At 42.4% G+C, this 19,810-nt stretch overlaps 1 protein-coding gene across 1 annotated transcript in view; it reads right to left on the bottom strand.

Annotated features, from left to right (window-relative positions):
- Nucleotides 1–19,810, bottom strand: part of SV2B (synaptic vesicle glycoprotein 2B) — a 72,247-nt gene that overhangs the window by 26,375 nt on the left and 26,062 nt on the right. Inside the window, exon 2 of the mRNA XM_081888550.1 lies at nt 10,825–11,706. Within this exon, the coding sequence (XP_081744676.1) occupies nt 10,825–11,317 (493 nt within the window). The 5' untranslated portion in view covers nt 11,318–11,706. The remainder of the gene's footprint in view (nt 1–10,824; nt 11,707–19,810) is intronic.

Genomic DNA, 19,810 nt, shown 5'->3' with positions numbered 1-19,810 from the left:
GGAAGTATGTTCCTAAAAGGAGGGTGGTTCTTCTATGATTCAGCACATGCTTCTCATGCAGAAAGGGAAGGGGTAGTTGTCCTCTTGTCCTGTTTATTGGTTTCCCAAATGCATCTGGATAGTTAGATGGGCCTTTGGTCTGATCTGCCAATGCTTTTCTAATGATCGCAGAGGTCAGCAACTGGAAAGTCTTCAGCTTCACATGGTCCCCTGAGTGACCCTATTTGGCACTCTGATCTCACTGTGCTCTTATTACTTTTCCTGGTAGACATGCACGTGGATGGAGAAGAAAACCTTCCTTCCTCTCACTAACATCCCTCGGTCTCCTCTCATCCCCTCTCTCATTTACATCATGAGCATGATGGATACATTTCAAAACAAGCTGGCCTCCCTCACATTACACACATTTTTGCATGAACACCAGGACTTCCTAGAGCAGGGTTTCCCAAACATGGGTCTCCAACTGTTCTTATCATCCCTGACCTGGTCCTGCTAGATAGGGATGAAACAGCTGAAGACCCAAGTTTGGGAAATTCTGCTTTAGAGGTATCTATATTTGGGGGGTAGGGGCTGGGGGCCCCTATGCCTCAAAAGCATGGGGCCAAAGAGTGGAACTGAGTGCAGCATGCCTCCAGCAGCTGGCTCCTTCTCCTCCTCCTTCTGCAATGGAGGGGAAGGAGGGTCGGAACACCCTCTTGCTGGTGGAAGAGGAGCTGCAGGCTATTGAGCCATGTGGCTTCTGCATTTGGCTTTGCCCCAAGCTCCTCCGGATGTCCTGACCTCATGCGTGTGACGTTGGAACATCGGTATGTCACAAACAGGAGAAGAGCAAGATAAAAATGATTCACATAAATAAATTGGAATACATGCAAACATACATAGGCCCCAGCACACTATCAGCTCTACAAATAGATTTGGGTTAGTTATATGCCCTTGAGGCCAGCAACCCAAGTTCAGGACCCATTTTGTTATTTATTCAAAATCCTGCCATATATATACTTTGTATCGACATCGAGCAGTAATGAAAAATCTCCCTAGCCAGGCATAGCCTGAAGCACTTGCGTCATTTGAAATTTCAAGGTGGGTGGGAACAGAACAGGGCAGATTTCTGGAGGAATGTTATTTCTACAATCCAAGTTTTCTCCCCCACTCATGCTGTGTGGCACACTGAAATGACTAATTATTCTAACTAAGCATAGGTTCGTTCTTCGTCATTTTATTCTGTGCAAGAAGCCTGGATGGGGGGAGGGCAGCTGCCTCTTGCAAAATGCAGGGGAACTTCTTCCAAACTGGCTGAGAACAGCCACTTAAGTCACTTGAAATCCAATATAAAGTAATAGGGATGGGCTATCCTGAATCAGCTCTTGCCTGCTCTGTTTTTTTCCAGCACTGCTATGCTGAAAATCCCTCCTCCAGCCCTCCCACCTTCCCCAACTATTTTTCATCAATTAATGGAACAGGAAATGGCAATCAAACATTATCAAAGGTGAAGAGAAAAAAATGGTGAAATTCTCAATGGTGGGGTTTGATGTTTCATGGTATTTATCTTACATTTGAAGTGGCCAAATGGTGTTTGTGAATGTCCTTTCTTTATCCTGCAACTCATCTCATAAGACCATAAGAAGAACCTGTTGGATCAAGCCAATGGCCCCTCTAATCCAGTATCCTGTTCTCACAGTGGCCAACTAGATGCCCTAATGGGAAACCCACAAGCAGGACCCAAGCACAAGTACACCTTCTGTGGCTTCCAGCAACTAGTATTCAGAATTATTATCATGTCCAACCACGGAGGCAGAGCATAGTGGCCTTAACCTCCATCAATTTGTCCAATCCTCTTGTAAAGCCATCCAAGCCAGTGGCCATTGCTGCCTTCTATGGGAGTGAATTCCATAGTTTAACTATGTGTTGTGTGAATAAATATGTCCTTTTACCTGTCCTGAATCTCCCAACATTCAGCTTCCTTGGATGTCCATGAGATCTAGCCTTATGAGGGAGGGAAATGATAGATAGATAGATAGATAGATAGATAGATAGATGATAGATAGATAGATAGATAGATAGATAGATAGATAGATAGATGATAGATAGATAGATGATAGATAGATGATAGATAGATAGATGATAGATAGATAGATAGATAGATAGATAGATAGATAGATGATAGATAGATGATAGATAGATAGATAGATGATGATGATAGATAGATGATAGATAGATAGATAGATGATATAGATGATATAGATAGATAGATGATGATACATAGATGATAGATAGATGATAGCTAGCTAGATAGATAGATAGATAGATAGATGATAGATAGATAGAGATAGATAGATAGATGATAGATAGAGATAGATAGATAGATGATAGATAGATATAGATAGATAGATAGATAGATAGATAGATAGATAGATAGATAGATGATAGATAGATAGATAGATAGATAGATAGATAGAGATAGATAGATAGATAGATGATGATAATAGATGATAGATAGATGATAGATAGATAGATAGATAGATAGATAGATGATAGATAGATAGATAGATAGATAGATAGATAGATAGATAGATGAGATAGATAGATGATAGATAGATAGATAGATGATAGATAGATAGATAGATAGATAGATAGATAGATGATAGATAGATGATAGATAGATAGATGATAGATAGATAGATAGATAGATAGATAGATAGATAGATAGATAGATAGAGATAGATAGATAGATAGATAGATAGATAGATAGATAGATAGATAGATAGATGATAGATGATAGATAGATGATGATGATAGATAGATAGATAGCTAGATAGATAGATAGATAGATATAGATGATAGATAGATGATAGATGATAGATATAGATAGATAGATAGATGATAGATAGATAGATTAGAGAGAGAGAGAGAGATGAGAGAGAGAGAGAGAGATGATAGATGATAGATGATGATGATGATGATAGATAGATAGATAGATAGATAGATAGATAGATGATAGATGATAGATAGATAGATAGATAGATAGATAGATAGATAGATAGATAGATGATAGATAGATAGATAGATAGATAGATAGATAGATAGATAGATAGATGATATATAGATGATAGATAGATGATAGATAGATAGATAGAGATGATAGATGATAGATAGAGAGATAGAGAGATACTTTCTCCATGCCGTGCCTAATTTGATAAACTTCTATCATGTCACCTATCCTTTGCATTTCCTTTAAACTAAAAAGTCTGAAATTTTGCAACCTTTCCTCATAGGGGAGTGGCTCCATCCCCTTCATCATTTTGGTTGACTTTTTCTGAACCTTGTCCTCGTCTACAAGATCCTTTATAAGGTGAGGTGACCAGACTACAGGAATTCCTTTCCTAATGATCTCTCTAGTGCTCTACACTCTGAAGCCTTCCCACATCCTTGCCTCCCCTGAAATCCCCCTTGCACTCAGCAGGCCTTTCTTGTAAAATGTGGAGTCTGTCACAGTGCCATTGACTCTTTTGAGTAGTCTTTAATCATTATTTTTTAAGAAATCAATTAGGAAATATTTTATTTTTAAAGAGGTAAAACTACAGACTTAAAAACAAAACCAGTGAGTACACTGGTCTCAGGAGCTCAGGAGCCACCCTTCCTGGCTTTTTGCTCTTCCAACAAACTTCAGGGGAAGTCTATTTAGATAAGGTACTGCCTACTTCCCTGGTGGGCCTACAGAAGACTTCAGTTGGCTGTACAGCCCTGCAGACATAACATCTCTTGTATCTGCCTTAGCAGGGGCCCTTGGAGCTGTCCAAGGTACTGAAAGTTCTCTGCTTGACTGGGACTCCTGACTGCACACTGCCTGCAACCAATTCAATCCTCAAACTTCCACAGGTCTGGGCACTCCCTCACTTTCTGCCTGCCCTGGAAGAGGCCATGTCTGCACCACGGAACCTTCTCACTATCTCAGCACTGCTCTGCTCATGCATTTCATTGTTTTTCTTTCATTTTGAGGGTGTTTTTTTAAAAAAATATTTATAATTTTCAGATTTATACATTTCAATAATTTTATAGTCATTCTAATATTTCAAAACTTGACTTCCTTCCCCCTCTTTCTGCAGTTCCTTAAATTTATTTTTAATATCTTCTGCATATCCAGATTAACTTAGTTTGTTCATTTATTCATCTACTTTAGATATATACTCTTACGAAACTGCAGGTTATTACAATAATCCTGCCAATGTTCTTATCTGTTTACAATTTATCTGTAAATATTCAATAAACCATTTCCATTCTTTTATAAAAAGTTTGTTATCTTGATTTCTTATTTTTCCAGTAAGTTTTGCCATTTCTGCATCTTCCATAAGTTTTTGTATCCATTCTTCCTTTGCTGGGACTTCTACTTTTTTCCATTTTGGGGCAAGTAACATTCTTGCCACTTTAGTAGCATACATAAATAAGTTTCTATACGGTTTAGGTAGTTCTGTCCCTATAATTCCAAAAAGAATTCTTTTGGGAATCATTTTGGTTTTTACAAATTTGTATACCGCCCTTCATTCAAAGATCCCAGAGAGGTTTCACAGCATAAAAATAGAAAATAAAAATGCAAAATACATAATAAAAAACAAAAACACAACAAACCCATACCACCCCACAAACACATTTAAAAGGGCATAGAGTTTTAATCAGCCCAAGGTCTGGTTGAAGAGAAATGTTTCCATCTGGCACCTAAAGATAATGAAGGTGCCAGACAAGCCTCCCTGGGGAGAGCATTTCACAAATGGGGAGCCACTGCTGAAAAGGCCTATTCTCTTTTGCCATGCTCTGGACCTCTCATGGAGGAGGCACCCAAAGAAGGGCCTCAGATGGTGATTGTAAGGTTGAGGTCGCTTCATATGGGAAGAGGTGGTCTTTTGAGGTATTGCGAGCCTAAGGCATTTAAGGCTTCATAGGTCAAAACCAGCAATTTGAACTGGGCCCTGAAACTACAGTGGTACCTCGGATTAAGAACTTAATTCGTTCTGGAGGTCTGTTCTTAACCTGAAACTGTTCTTAATCTGAGGTACCACTTTAGTTAATGGGGCCTCCCACTGCTGCCACACTGCCATCGTGCGATTTCTGTTCTCATCCTGAAGCAAAGTTCTTAACCCGAGGTACTATTTCTGGGTTAGCATAGTCTGTAACCTGAAGCGTTTGTAACCTGAGGTACCACTGTAATTTGCAGCCAGCGCAGTTGGGCCAGGATTGGTGTAATCTGCTCAAACCGTCTTGCCCCAGTGAGAATCCTGGCTGCCAAATTATTCACCAGGCTGAAGTTTCTGAAGCACCCTCTTCAGAGGCAGCCTCACGCATAACACATAACATTAGGCTACCCTGCGCAGATAAGAGGGCCACCAGCCAAAGTTGATGGAAGGCACTCCACACCACTGCGGCTACCCGAACCTCAAGCGACAGCAAAGGATCCAGAAGTACCCCCAAGCTACACACCTGCTCCTTCAGAGGAGGTGTAACCCCATCAAGAGCAGGCAACCTCCCATCTATCCGGTTTAGGGAACAACCCACTAAAAGTGCCTCAAGTCTTATCCCGATTGAGCTTCAGTTTGTTAACTCTCATCCAGACCATTGCCACACCTGGAAACGTAAAGCTATGTGTCATCCTATGCCCTTTTAAAATGTGGGTTTTTTGGGGGGGGCTATTGGGATGTTGTTTTTATTTTTATTATGTATTTTGTGGTTTTTATATCTTGATTTTATTCTGTGAACTGCCTTGAGACCCCCGGGTATAGGACGGTATATAAATTCAATAAATCATCATCATCATCATCAGCGTATTGCTGACAACATACTCCAAAACTCTAGATAACCCCACTTGGTAGTTTCATGTAGATCTTAAACAGCATGGGGAATAAAATTGAACCTTGAGGAACCCCACATTGAAGGCTCTGCTGGGCCAAAGAGCACTCCCCTCTTGTTCATTTCAAGTTGGTAAGCAAAAAATAAACCCTTTTAAAAAAATGTAAGACTAGCATTGGGTTGATTAGACTGCGACTTTGCATACACCTGAGCTTTAATGTAAGTATTACTGTCTTTACCCTGTGTGTTTCCCTCTGATTTCACTACTTTCACTCCACACACACAATGTGCCTCTGATTCTGACCTAGTCCACAAAACCTTATGTCATAATGAAATCTGTTCGTCTTTAAGGTGCTACAACTCTCTGTTTCTCAGGCAGAACACGGAAAGTGGCACCAACTTCTGGTAGAACACTCTGCTGGTTTGCAGTATACCAGAGACGGTTTCTTATTCCTTATTATTTAACAATAGCAATGAAACAACTTTCCACAGAATATTGAAACAAAGAAAACTCCAGGAGTGGACTTGTGCAGGAAAAGCCCATAAGTTCAGTTCAGTTCTGATGTCAAAAAACCCCCCAAATACCTGGGCTCAGAATGTGTTCAGGGACACAGCGGTCTTTCATTTTAACTCTCTGTTTTTTGTACCCGACTTTGGAATTCTGGTAAAAACATAAAGTAGGTCTGACAAATCTAAAGTCTGTGCCCTAATCAGCTGACCTAACAATGGTTTCTAGTCTTCTCTACAAAGCTCTTCTCCACTCCACCTCTCTCTCTCTCTCTCTCTCTCTCTCTCTCTCTCTTTCTCTCTCTTCATTTTCTCCACTGCCTCTGTTCAGCCTTGGATGGAGATTCTTTTTCATACTCACAGCCTGATCAGTGCAATCCTGCCAGGGCCACACATAAAACAATGCTGGGCAGACTGTTCTCTTAGCATTGGGCCGAAGGAGACAGTGACATCTGGCAGATTGGAACACAAATAATCCCAGCAGGGACAAGCAAGCTGGGCTGAATCGCCCCTGCCAGGTGCGGAAATATCTGACTGATTTATGAGACTCTGAAAGGGAGAGCATAAAAATGGAAAGGCCTTGGATTCGCTAGCATTTCTTTGTTTGAATAAACAGAGCTGGATGCAAACTTAAAGACCTGCTGCAACCTAGGTAAAAGAAGAAAATGAAGTAGTGCAACCTGAAATCATATGTTTGTGGTTCAAGGTGCAATTTTGGGGGAGTTCAATTTACTTTGAATTTAAAGGCAAACTGACCTAATTCACACTTTCCAAAACAATACAAGAAATGAAACACAGTCACCATATGGTCCAACTTTCAAAATTCACACTTTTCTGAATTTTGCACTACACTTCTCCAAACTTGCAGCTTTTACAAAAATGCATATATTGGGGGAAGGCATGCATTGGGGAAAAATAGTGAAAGTAACTCTCGAAAGTCTTATATTTGGGGAAACTGTTTGCCAAAAAAAATATGTGTGTAAATGACTCAAAACTGAATACAGAAATGTATTTATCAGGGAGAAAATGCACTAAAATGCAGACCAATTGTCATTTACAAAATGCTACAGGAACTGTTTTGGGGGAAGCCATGGCTGTTTAAAGTGGCATGATGCTGCTGCAGCTGTATAGTGCAGATGTGGTAAGATAGAAAGACATAGAGGGATATCCAAACAAAATTATACTCATAGTAGACCTACTGAAATTTATGGACCCAAGTCCACTTATTTCAATGAGTCTATTCTATGACTTAGTTGGACACACACACACACACACACACACAACACACACACTCTTTCTATGTATATCTGTTGTTACTTTTAACGGTAGCAATTACATTGTGATGGTAAATCATCTCCATCAGTAAAGGATTGATTAAGATGTTGTCTAAAAAGAAACGGATCCCTTTAATTATGCTTGCTTTTTTTTTTTACAGAAGACCTTTTGTAACATTCCATTGTTCCTTCTTCTAAGAAAGATTCATTGGAGTCAGCTCTTTCCCTCTTCTCTCCCCACACTCACAGCCCATCTTAAGTTACTCACTTTGTCTTTCTTCTCATGTCCCCCTCCTTAAAGGTCTGGGCAAAGAGAGGCCCTTCTCATGCATTAACATGAGGACAAAGCCAGAAGGCTGACTCCTCTCCAGCTGGAACGGAACCAGTCCTGCCTCCTAATCAAAAATATGGCTTGAAAGAAGGCCAGGGGAGAGTATTATACCAAATGAACTCCCGGGTGTGAAAAAGAGGTATGGAATAAGAAGCCATGCACGTCTAGCACCGAGATGCAACACTCATTCAAACACAATAATGGAGAAAGGGTGCAAACTGATCTTAAGGTATGGAAATTGAGAACAGAGAGAAACTAAAATGGACAGATTTGACTATCTCTTGCTACAACTGGCGGGGGAATCCAAAATCCACGGAAGGGCAATACTGAAGACTCTTTGACTTTGGGGGTGGGAAATTAAAATGCAGAAGCTTTTGTTGTTGTTTAGTCGTTTAGTTGTGTCCGACTCTTCGTGACCCCATGGACCAGAGCATGCCAGGCACTCCTGTCTTCCACTGCCTCCCACAGTTTGGTCAAACTCATGCTGGTAGCTTCGAGAACACTGTCCAACCATCTTGTCTTCTGTTGTCCCCTTCTCCTTGTGCCCTCCATCTTTCCCAACATCAGGGTCTTTTCCAGGGAGCCTTCTCTTCTCATGAGGTGGCCAAAGTACTGGAGCCTCTGCTTCACGATCTGTCCCTCCAGTGAGCACTCAGGGCTGCAGAAGCTATATATATGCATTTTGCAGGGTTGGGCCTTGGCTGTGGCAGCCTCTCCTTGTCTGTTCTCCAGCAGCCACTGTGAGCTGCCCAAGGGAGGAAGCTGGCAGCAGCAGCCATGGAGAGGCAACAGGGGAGCACATTCACAGTCACCACTGCCACCCCTGACGCTTAGGACAAGCACTGGCTCATCCACCTCCCTGGTGGCGATGGCACTGATGGGGGGAATAGGGACATTCTGGGATCAGATCAAAAGCCATAGTGGCTTTTGTAATTCCCGGATTGACCCTAGAAAACAGGGACACTTTGAGGGTATGGATCATAGCCATCATGGCCAAATCCTCTTGGAGACAGAGAACTGGGCCAGATAGTCCCCCGTTTCATCTGATCAAGCAAGGCTTTTCTTCTTTTCTTTTCTTTTAAAAAAAGTTTTTTTAAAAAAAAAAATGTTGATTAGTTTGTGGAACAGCATCTTCAAACTACAAACATTATTTGAACTCATTGAACTTGCCATGTTTGGAAATTGGAAGAGGGAAGATGGGGCAAACCTATTTTCACACATTACTAAATATTCAATATTTTGCCATGGAGGAAAATATCTGCAGTTTGGACCTGTGTGCCATGAAAAAATGCAAAATGTTCACAGTGAGATATGCAGTTTCTCCCCCACCCCCACCCCCAGGAGAGAGTGAGAAGGAGTGGGGAAAATCTATTTATAATATCAGGCCATCTGCTTTCTTGTTTAGTCAACTCCCTGGTGTGTTTGTGTACATCTTGTTGGCATGACGGACAATCTAGCATATACATTGTGCGGATTGTTGGAAGCGCAGCAGCAGGGATCATTAGGTGTGTGACTTAAGGGTTAATTCTGTTACTGTTAAAGTCAGCTAGCCAAGAGGAGGATGGGTGAAAGTGTTGCTTAGCAACCAGAAAGAATGGAAAGATCTTCACACTGAGGTAGCACCTCCCCCCATTGGCTATGTAGTTCTGAGGGAGATTATCCTATGTGTGTTTGGCTGAATGTCTTCTTGCTATGTGCAAGGCTTGAACTAAGAAAGTTTCCACACACGCTCACATACTTCTCTCTATCCTCCATCCAGGCAACTAGCAAGCATTCTCAGAGTTCAAGGATACATTCCACCCTGGCAAAAACACTCAAGGAGTGTGCAGAGGGATGGTGGCCTGGGAATATTTCCCAAGGGCCAGTTAGCCTGGCCCCTCTTCTGTTTTACTTGGTTAGCAGCTGGGATCGAGCTGAATACCTGTTGATTCCTGTCATATGTGTCACACCAGATTTCACAAATAGAGTTCTGTCCCCACATTCATAATCATATATAGAATTTGACTTAATGAACCAGCCCTACCTGCCTGAAACTTTTCAAATACATTATCAACAATCAACCTTACAACAACTTACGTTTTTTTCATAGATAATCACTTCAGGATGTTTCATGGAAAGGAAGGAAGGAAGGAAGGAAGGAAGGAAGGAAGGAAGGAAGGAAGGAAGGAAGGTTAATTAAAGCAGGGGTGGGTAACCGGTAACCTTTGACCCACAGGCTTAAGTTGGTCTGACCAGCATTCTCAACTGGCCTGCAAGGCCATTTCAGCCAAGCCACTCCTAAACCCGATATATGTATATACATATACAAGTTCTGCACAAAGGGCTTGATGGGTTCCATTGGTGAGAAGAAACACTCCATTTTGATAAAAAAGCATTTCCCTCCTTCCTAAAGAGGAGGTTTATATTCAAAGCACTTCCTCCAGCACTTTGAATATAAATTCCTTTCTCTGCAAAGACTCCAAAGAGGCCCCCTTTAATTGACTACCAGCTGATTACTGGTAACAATGAGGTTCTTTGAGATGCGCCCCCATGCATCTACCAAGGAGGTTATGTTATAGCATCGTCTTCTGAACTTTGGCAGGTGTCATTATGGTACCATATGATTGGCATGTCCCACCCCCTGTCAAAGTTGGCCTGTTACAAGTAGGGAGAGAGAAAGATCTGCCCTCTCCCCCCACCCCCACCCCCAAAATTTTATCTGGAAGGAGAAATTTTTGAGGAAACCACCAAGAGAATGTTCATTCAGCTCCTAGTGGGTCTGCACCCTACTGGGAGCTGGAGGACATTAAGAATCAAATAGAGGATGCTATTCCAAGCAGTTTCAAATTATCCTACAGCTAGCCTCATGGCATATGGCTGAAGAGAAGAGGGACTTACCTAGCATTCCTTTGTTGGAGCGTGACAAGCACATATCCTTCTCAGCGCTGGGTAGAACGAAGCCAACCACAAAGACCTCCACCCCATCTGCCATCAGTGCCAAGCCGAGGACAGTAAACAGCATCCATTGGAAGCGTCCATGACCACATTCCTCAATGATGTTTTCATACTGGTGGGCCAGCTGCTCCTCATCCTCCATCTTCTCCGCCATGAGGTCGGCGTGGTCTCTGAACTCATCAGCCACCTCTGGGGCTTTCTTCTTCTTCTGCTTCTTGAGGTCATCTGGGTGAGGGATGCCCTGGTACTCTCCTTCATAGACTTCATCATCTTCATCGTGCCCTTCGGTAGCATCACTTTGAGCATCTTCCTCTTGAGCTGGCTCCTCCCCACTTTGATAATATCCATCATTGGGAGCATAACCTCCATAGCCTCCATCTTGGTACCGGTAATCATCGGAAACTTGGTTCACTTTGTTTCTTTGGCCATCATCCATTTTGAGTCTATATGTCTAGATATATTTAGCACAGTGTGTGGTTTTTATACTCTAACGTACTATATGCTATTTCTTTTTTAAGTTGTCCAATTTGTGCTGTTAGCTACACAAGCATAGCTTCTCCTTTGGAGACTGTCTTGATGTGCAATAAAAATGCCACGATTCTGAGAAAGCTCTCTGCTGGCGTTGTTGTTAATTAGGAACGGTATCCTCCCAGAGAACCATTGTATAGTACTTTAAAAAAATCTCAGCGCTGCCTTATCATCTGTTTTACTTCTCTCAGCTATCAAGAGATATGGAAGGGATCAGCAATTTGGTATGACCAGGTACCGGTGGGGTTTGGGAGGTTGTTGACTTTGCTGATTCATTCTGCCATGGAAGGTCAAGCCCTGGGGAAGAAAAAGAAAACAACAATGACTTGAAAATGCAAGGAAAGGTTTCAGCAAAAGGCAGGGTGCATCTGATTGCAAGCTTGTTTTTAATTGCAGAGGCACATAAAAGAACACAATATTATGGCACACAAACATAAAGGTGCCTTTATCTTATTGGTAGAGACAGTAAAGGAATTCACCTGGTTCATATTTTTGTTAAAGAGAACCACCTGATTTGCACTTTTCAGTTCTCACCTCAACCAGCATATCAAATGCGTATAAAATGCATATTTTGGGGCTAAGATGCATACCAAAAAAATGTGCATTTTAGGAAAGTGTACATATGTTGTGGTGGGAAATGCATATGAGCACACCACAATTTTTCATGCAGATTTTTTTTTTTAAAAAAAAACCATTTCCAGATTGATGATGAAACACAACAGAATACAACTACAAAAGTTACATGAACTGTAAGTGGACTGATATATTCGTTCCTAGTTATGTCGGTAAACTAGCTGTGTGACTTATTTATTTACAGCATAAAAACACACACACAAAATATGTCACGCTTACAGTTTACAGTATAAAAACACAAAATGCGTAACATAATCACAAATGAAACAATACCCACCCACCCACAGTTTGAAAAACCATAGATTGTTTTATTAGCCAAAAGCCTAGGAGAAGAGTTTTGTTGTTGTTGTTTTTGCCAGGTGCCTAAAGATGTGTAATAAAGGCACCAGGTGAGCTTCCTTGTGGAGAGCATTCCATAAATGGGGAGGCACTGCAGAAAAGGCCTGTGCTGCCACCCTCCAGACCTCTGATGGAGGGGGCACACAAAGAAGGACTTCTATGATTCTGTAATAATTCGACAGATTAGGTATCACTGCTTCTATTTTAAAAGAAACCCCCAACTTTCTACTCCTTATAAGACCAGGAAAATAGACATTCAATAGACATTCAAGTGTTTCCACAATGAATGATGAACTATCTGAAGGGAAAGGAAGGACCAAAGGTGATTTTCAGAGGTTTCTTGGTGACAGGGTGGGGTGGTCAAGTTCCATTGCCCTTCGTAACTCCTTAGCATCCTTCCATGAGCAAAAGGAACAGAAATCATGTGCAAATTAAGTCCAGTTCTGCCAACAAGGAAATTAAAAGGCAGTAGCTTTGAAGAAACAGTCAAGGATGGAAGGAAGGAGAGTTTCAGCTAGACTTTGTGGAGCAGCTCACAGATAAGAGAATCAGGGTAGATGAAATGTTTTCCACAGACTCTGCAGCATCTTCAAGAAGACAAAAATAAATGATTGAGACAGCTTGCCAATTGCTTACATGTTTCCCTCACTACCACAAGCACAGCATTTCAGTACAGCACAGTTGTCCCCAGAACACTGGGAGAAGTCCAAGTCCTACCACCAGCCGGACGTTCTGCAGTCTTTGAAAACAAGTTGTGAGCAAGGTTGGGGGATAGAATATAGAAGAAGGAACAATGGGGTGTTTTAGGTGATCCATGCCTAATCCATGGGGGCCCTACAACATGAAGTCAGCACCCCATCCCCATCGCTGCTCTGCTGGCATGCACAAATTATGCTCTAGGTGTCTAAAATCCTACACATACATGCAGAATCTGGCAGTCATTTCCCAGATTAAATCTTTGAGTCAAGAACACAATTGCACATAAAGAGGTTTGGGTCTACTTTTTCATCTCCCTGCTGCCAGCATGTACAGAATTTCATTTGCTTATCCCAAGCTGCTAGCATGTGAAGCAGATCAGGGAAAGCCAAGTCTGCCCAGTAGTAAGGCCACCACCCTCTAGTCCTCCAGTCCTGAGCCAAGGGAAGCTCAGGTTGTTTCTGGATGTTCTTGGGATTCACAAAGACAAGAGCCAAGCAGTCCAGTCACTGTCTTCTGAACCCCAAGAGCACAAATTACTCAATATTGTATGACCAGGCGGTTAGGTGCCAGATTCAGAGCTGAGCTTACTCCAAGAAGGCACACGAGGAATGAATGCAATGCTGTATTGTGGAGGTTATAAACAAAATAATAATAATAATAATAATAATAATAATAATAATAATAATAATAATAATAATAATAGATGCTTAAGAATGGCTAACACTATAAATACAACTTTAGGGTTTCGAGTACAGAACAAAATAACTGTCAAAGCTCCATGAAAGCTTTTCCTCCCCTAGTTGCAGCAAGAGCAGAGAAGGTGAAGTCCTAATAGTGAGACAAAAGAACGCAACAAGCCTTAACATGGTGTTGCTCCAAACTGGGCTCCTCCCACCTTCCTAGCAACAGCATCTCCCTTTACGGTGGCTGCTTGTAGCCAAAACTCTGATTCCATTGTTCCTGCACCCTTAATGAACGTTGAGTTCTGGAAGAAGGAGGATCAGAAATATTTTCCAGTGACAATGTGTCAGCTGGCTGCTCTGCTGCAATTCCTGCCCCCTTCTTCTAACACTCCCCAACTATTTTGTTCATCTCTCTCTGACCTGTGTCCTTCTTCATCCCCCTCAAACCTCTGCTGTAAATCAATGCTGCATTCTTCTTCTCCTGCAGTGTCAGGAGAAGGGGGGGTTGATCTCCACCACTCCTCCTCCATCTCACTCTCTTGAGTCCATTCCCTGACAATAACAAAAGCTAGCTTGCCACAGAACCCACCAGCAGGCTGCATCCAGGCACATACGGTTGTTGCAATTCAGGCAACTGCATCCTAAAGACATATGGGACTCTATGAGTGTTGTCCATCAGGGGTGTCATCTAGGGGAGCAGGGGGCCAAAAGCCCCCAAAAATGTTCAAGGAGGGGGCTGAGGCCCCTCGAAATCCTGTGGTGTGTGTGATGTGCTCACCTCACTTGCACATGCCATGGGACATTCTTGCATCACTCACACATGTCATGGGGCAAGCCCAACAGCATGCATGAGTGACATCAGCACGGCCCGCAGTGTGGGCACATGGCATGCGCACATCACACAACCCTAGCTCCCTAAATTGCGGGGGCAAGCCAGAGCGCTTGCAGTTCATAATTTAGTCATCTCCACATAGATGTGTGAGAGAAGAGAACAGCAGTACAGCCAGATATGACTTTTCAGGTATCATCTGAACTCGCCCTAGGCTAACCATGTTACTGTGATGCCCCATTCACAGCATGGATGTGCACATCACTTCAGTGAATGTATATGGGTTGGGAAGGGCAGGATTCCAAAAATGAAAATGAAATGTAAGATGGAAGCAAAAACAACTGGCACTTATTGGTATCTCTCTCTCTCTCTCTCTCTCTCTCTCTCTCTCTCTCTCTCTCTCTCTCACACACACACACACACACACACACACACACACACACACAACACACACCACTTGCACAGAGAAATGTTTTACCTTAACAGGAACACTGTATTCTTGTGCCCCCAAAGGTTGGAAAAGACTCATTTCCCAAAACCTGGGAGGGCTGCTGCCTGTCAGTGTAGACAATACCGAGGTGCATGGACCAAGGTTCCAACTCAGTATAAGGCAGCTTTAATTTTACGTATTAAATTTCTATGCCACCCTTCACCTGAGTGAGGATCACAGGTCGGTTTACAATATGAAAACACAACAATGCATAACATAGAAGGAAACAAAAGCAATAACTTCTTATAGACCTTTAGACCAAGACTTGTAGGTCACTGGTAGAGCATTTGCTTGGCATGCAGAAGGTCCCAGGTTCAGTCCTGCATGGCACCTCCAGGTAGGGCTGGGAAAGACTCCCTGCCTGAAATCCTGGAGAGCCACCAGCAGTCAGTGTGGACAGAACTGAGTCTGATGGACGAAAGTTCTGACTCAGCAGGAAGCAGCTTCCTGAGCTCCTATGGCTCTGGAGCTGAGGACACACCTCCTAAATCTAGATTCTGGTGCAGCCACCCACAGTTCCAGGGCAGACCAGACATGAAGGTCTTTGCATGGGAGGCTTTCTCAGTTTGAGGGCTGCATTTCCTTGTGGGTAATGTCCCCTGGGCTGCATGCCAGTGGTGGGCAGGGAGGAGATGCAAAAGGTGGGTGAGAAGTAAAATTGGTGTGGCAATGGATGGAACTCCCTTGGTATAGTAGGTTATAGTCCATCCATGCAAAAACCAGATTTAGACCTAGAGAGTGGGGCAGAGGCTCCAACTTGAGCTAAAGATTGAGGGGGCCCGGCGTGCGTTGCTCATGTGTGATGTCATATGCATAACATATGACATGCACCTCACATCATCAGAAGGAGGCTGAGCCCAGAGCCCAGCATGTGCCATGCTCAGCTCTGTGCTTGGCCTCTTCTACTCCCTCAACATTGAGAAGACCTATTGGCCCCATAGATCTGGCATCCCTGGAGTGGCAGAAGGAGGAAGGAAGGAAGGAAGGAAGGAAGGAAGGAAGGAAGGAAGGAAGGAAGGAAGGAAGGAAGGAAGGAAGGAAGGAAGGAAGACAAAGCAGGCCCAGTAAGGGCTTAAGGAAGCAACATATGATTTTATTTATTATTTATCTCTTGCATCTATATCCCACATTTTCTTCCAAGGAGCTCAACGCTGTGTACATGGTTCTCCCCTCCCCATTTTATTCTCACAACAATCCTGTGAAGTAGCTTAGGCTGAGAGGCAGTGACTGGTCCAAAGTCACTTAGTGAGCTGTACAACCAAGGGGGGATTTGAACCCTGGTCTCTCGGGGCCTGGTCTGACACTCTAACTACTACAACACACTGCCTCTCAGACATAGCCTAAGGGTAGTCCAGGGGACCTGACAGAGAGGCCTGGACGGCCATATCCAGCCCCAGGCCTGGGGTTCTTCAGCCCCGGTACAAACTACATACTAGACAGCATACCATCACAACATTACGGAGATGTAGCTCAGCTGTGGTTCCTGCGTTGTAGGGGGTTGGACTAGATGACCCTTGGGACCCATCCAGCTCTACACACAGAGAGAAACTTTGCATAGAATATGTGCAAGCAGAGGGGAAAAGACAACAGTGTTGGCACTCAGCAGATCCAGGCCCTGACTCAACCATGCCAGTGGCTTGGAGCAGAAGCATGTTCATTGTAATTAAATTGCTTTCTAAGACAGAATCATTTGTTCTTGTTGTTTATGGTGTTCTATTTTTTGATCTTCTGCAGATAAGTACAACTCCCATTTCATTACCAGTGCCCCACCAGCCCTGGAAATAATGAATTTCAACCAGGCCCGTGAATAGTGGAAAGCAAATTCTATTAAAACTGCTTAACACCCTGCAACTCCTGCTTTGCTTAGGATAGCTGGAAGAAAAACAACGAGAGAGGAGAAAATGTGCAAACAATTTATAACTGGGGCAGGTGAGGAATCTAGCTCTTCCCTTCTCTTGAGCTTTCGGCTCTTAACGTGCAAAAAACAACATTAGCTAATGGGCTGTGATTGCTTCCTTCAATTCCTTGAAAAACCAATGATTTTGGGGATACTTCTGCAGTGCCCTGGGGTAGTTTATTTCATTTGGATGAAATGAAAGAAAAACAAACGGCGGCACATTTTGACTTGGGCTTTACAGAGTTTCCTCCCCTGTTCAAACCCCTCGTGACTTGTTTTCTGCCCCTAACATCAACCCCTGGAACTTGACATGGGCTGTGGGTGGATTTGATGGCAGAAAATAAAATAGCTTCAAGCAATAACATTTTTTAAAATAAGAAAAAGATAGCTTGGCTTAAAAGCAGTCAGCAAAGCGACATTCCTTCTAGCCTTTAAATTCAACCTTTGTCGTTTCAGTGGCTTTTCTGTGTTTTTTTAAAAAATGGATTGTGTGGGTTTTTAAAGGTGAAGCAATAGGTTTCTTCAAAACATCAATTAAAAAAAGAAAAATAAAGAACCATGGAAAAGGTTGTGTTTTTCAGAGCATGAGCAGCTGATTCCTGCTTTCTGCCACTTTGGATTCATATCACTGCTCCCAAAAATGCTAGGTTGTTTTTCTGTTAAATACATGCTTCTCTTCCTAAAAAGGAGGCACTGTAGCCCTTGTTAACATTCAGAGTAGAGAGAATGGTACCTGCTACTAGCAGAGTTCTGAGATCTTTAAATTAAGCCTAGGAAACCTTGGTCATGCAACAGGAATCATCTAAAAGTAGAGTTCTATTTTGGTAGCAACTTGGGACAGAACAATCCTAACTTCACAAAGACACTGAAGAGTCTGAAATGGTAAAGACTGGCCAGGAAATAAATCTTGGGGTGATAGTGGACAGCTGAGTGAAATGTTGAGCCTGCTGTGACCTAAAAAGGGGCATTTTCAGCTACACTTCCTGTGCTAGTATGGAATGCCCTGAATTCCCCAGGAAGAGTGATTGGTTGTTAAACCACTCTGTGGATTGTAGCTCTGTGGGGGGAATGAGGATCTCCTAACAACTCTCAGCACCTTTACCAAACTACACTTCCCAGGATTCTTTGGGAGAAGCCATGACTGTTAAAGTGGCACTGTACTGCTTTAAATGTATATTGCAGATGTGGCCTTAGTTTGCATGCTTTAATCCGGGACCATAATTTTTTGCATCTGACTCCCCTGTTAAGATTTTCTTCCCTTTTCTTTGACCTCTCATGCATTTTGTTTGTCCATTTTAAAATATTTATTTATATGCTGCCTTTTACCCAACCAATTCTGGGGAGGTAGGCTTGCCATATGTCAGGAAAATTCCTGAGACCTCCAGGTATAGGGCGGTATATAAATTCAATAAAAGAATGAATGACATATCCTGATTTTGGGGTGTAAAAGTGGCATTGGGGGGAATTTTGCCGAATTGGCAAAATGTCAGGGAAAACCCAGATGTATGGAAAAAGCAGTGGAAACAGCTCAAAAAGCTTAAAATCACTATATTTGGTGGTTTTACTTTTTAAAATATGGCAACCCTAGGAAAGGTGAATTATAAATCATGAGTTATATAAGTCATGAATTACTAAAATATACAATAAAACCATAACACGAGCAAGAATATGAGGCTAAGGCAAATTAAAATACCTGAGAAAACAGAAATGCTATAATTTGACACCAAAAAGTTGTGTGTGTGAGAGAGAGATGCACAAATAGGAAATGACCCTGCATGTGTCTCTACTCAGCCTTCCTCATCCCAGTGACCTTCAAATGCTTTTGGACTACAACTCCCATCATCCCTCACCATTGGCCATGCTGGTTGTGGCTGATGGAAGTTGGAGTCCAAAAAACCTCTTGGCTAGCATAAGGATGGGGAAGACTGCTCTAGTCCATGAAAGTTTCATATTCAGAAGTCACTCAGTCGCAAGCTCATGACTGGCACTTTATTATTATTCCAGTTCTGTCTTTCAGCTTTCCCCCCAGCATTGCAAGAGAAAGGCAAGCTGCAAAGAGATGACTTTCCTCCAATATTCATGTGTATCTTTTTTTAAAAAGGGAGATTGGTCTCAGGTGACCAATCCATTTAAACTTTGCGTGGTCCCTATACCACCCTGCATAATGCATTACCAACAGGAATTACTTTAGATGCTTACATTACTCCCGTGTCCCATGAAGACCTACAAATCACTCCCTATTTAAAGTTGTAGCAAAAATAGTGTCAGCAAGTTGGGTGACTAATGTTTCTCTCCTCTTCTGACCTTCCTCCCCTCCCTCAAAATAAAACTCCCTTTATAGTTATTTTGTTTGTTTCTTGTTCTCTTTTCTATCTTGGAATTATCTTATCTTATGTATTATTTATTTATTTCAGTGATGACTAAATTGCATCTATTGATCATCATTCCCAGAAATAGCTGCACAGAGCTTGACTGCTGGGTGCAATCAGACGGCGACTCTTGGATTATTGACCCAATAGCAGAGAACCCTTCACAGCCTATATTGGAGACAGATATGTTATATGGGGTAATATTCAGGGGCAGCAACTTCCTGAGTAGGTTGCTAAAACCCAGTCATAGGGGATAGATTTTGCACTTGCAAGATGATGCTTTGAATATTGGCTAAGAGAGTTTTCTGTGGCTGCTGTCAGGCTGAAGAGCGAAAATGAAAATAAACCTCAGATTACTCCAGCAGTACTTAAATAACAGTAGAAGAAGGCAAGTAATGTGTCTGATGGATGTGATATTGCCAGCTATAAGAACTCTCCATAGGGTTTATTAAGTGAGCTATC

This window comes from Podarcis melisellensis, assembly GCF_964234715.1.
Source record: "Podarcis melisellensis genome assembly, chromosome: 14".
Taxonomy (NCBI): Eukaryota; Metazoa; Chordata; class Lepidosauria; order Squamata; family Lacertidae; genus Podarcis; species Podarcis melisellensis.
Note: the sequence above shows the minus strand (reverse complement) of the source record. Positions and strands in the feature narration are given on the sequence as shown.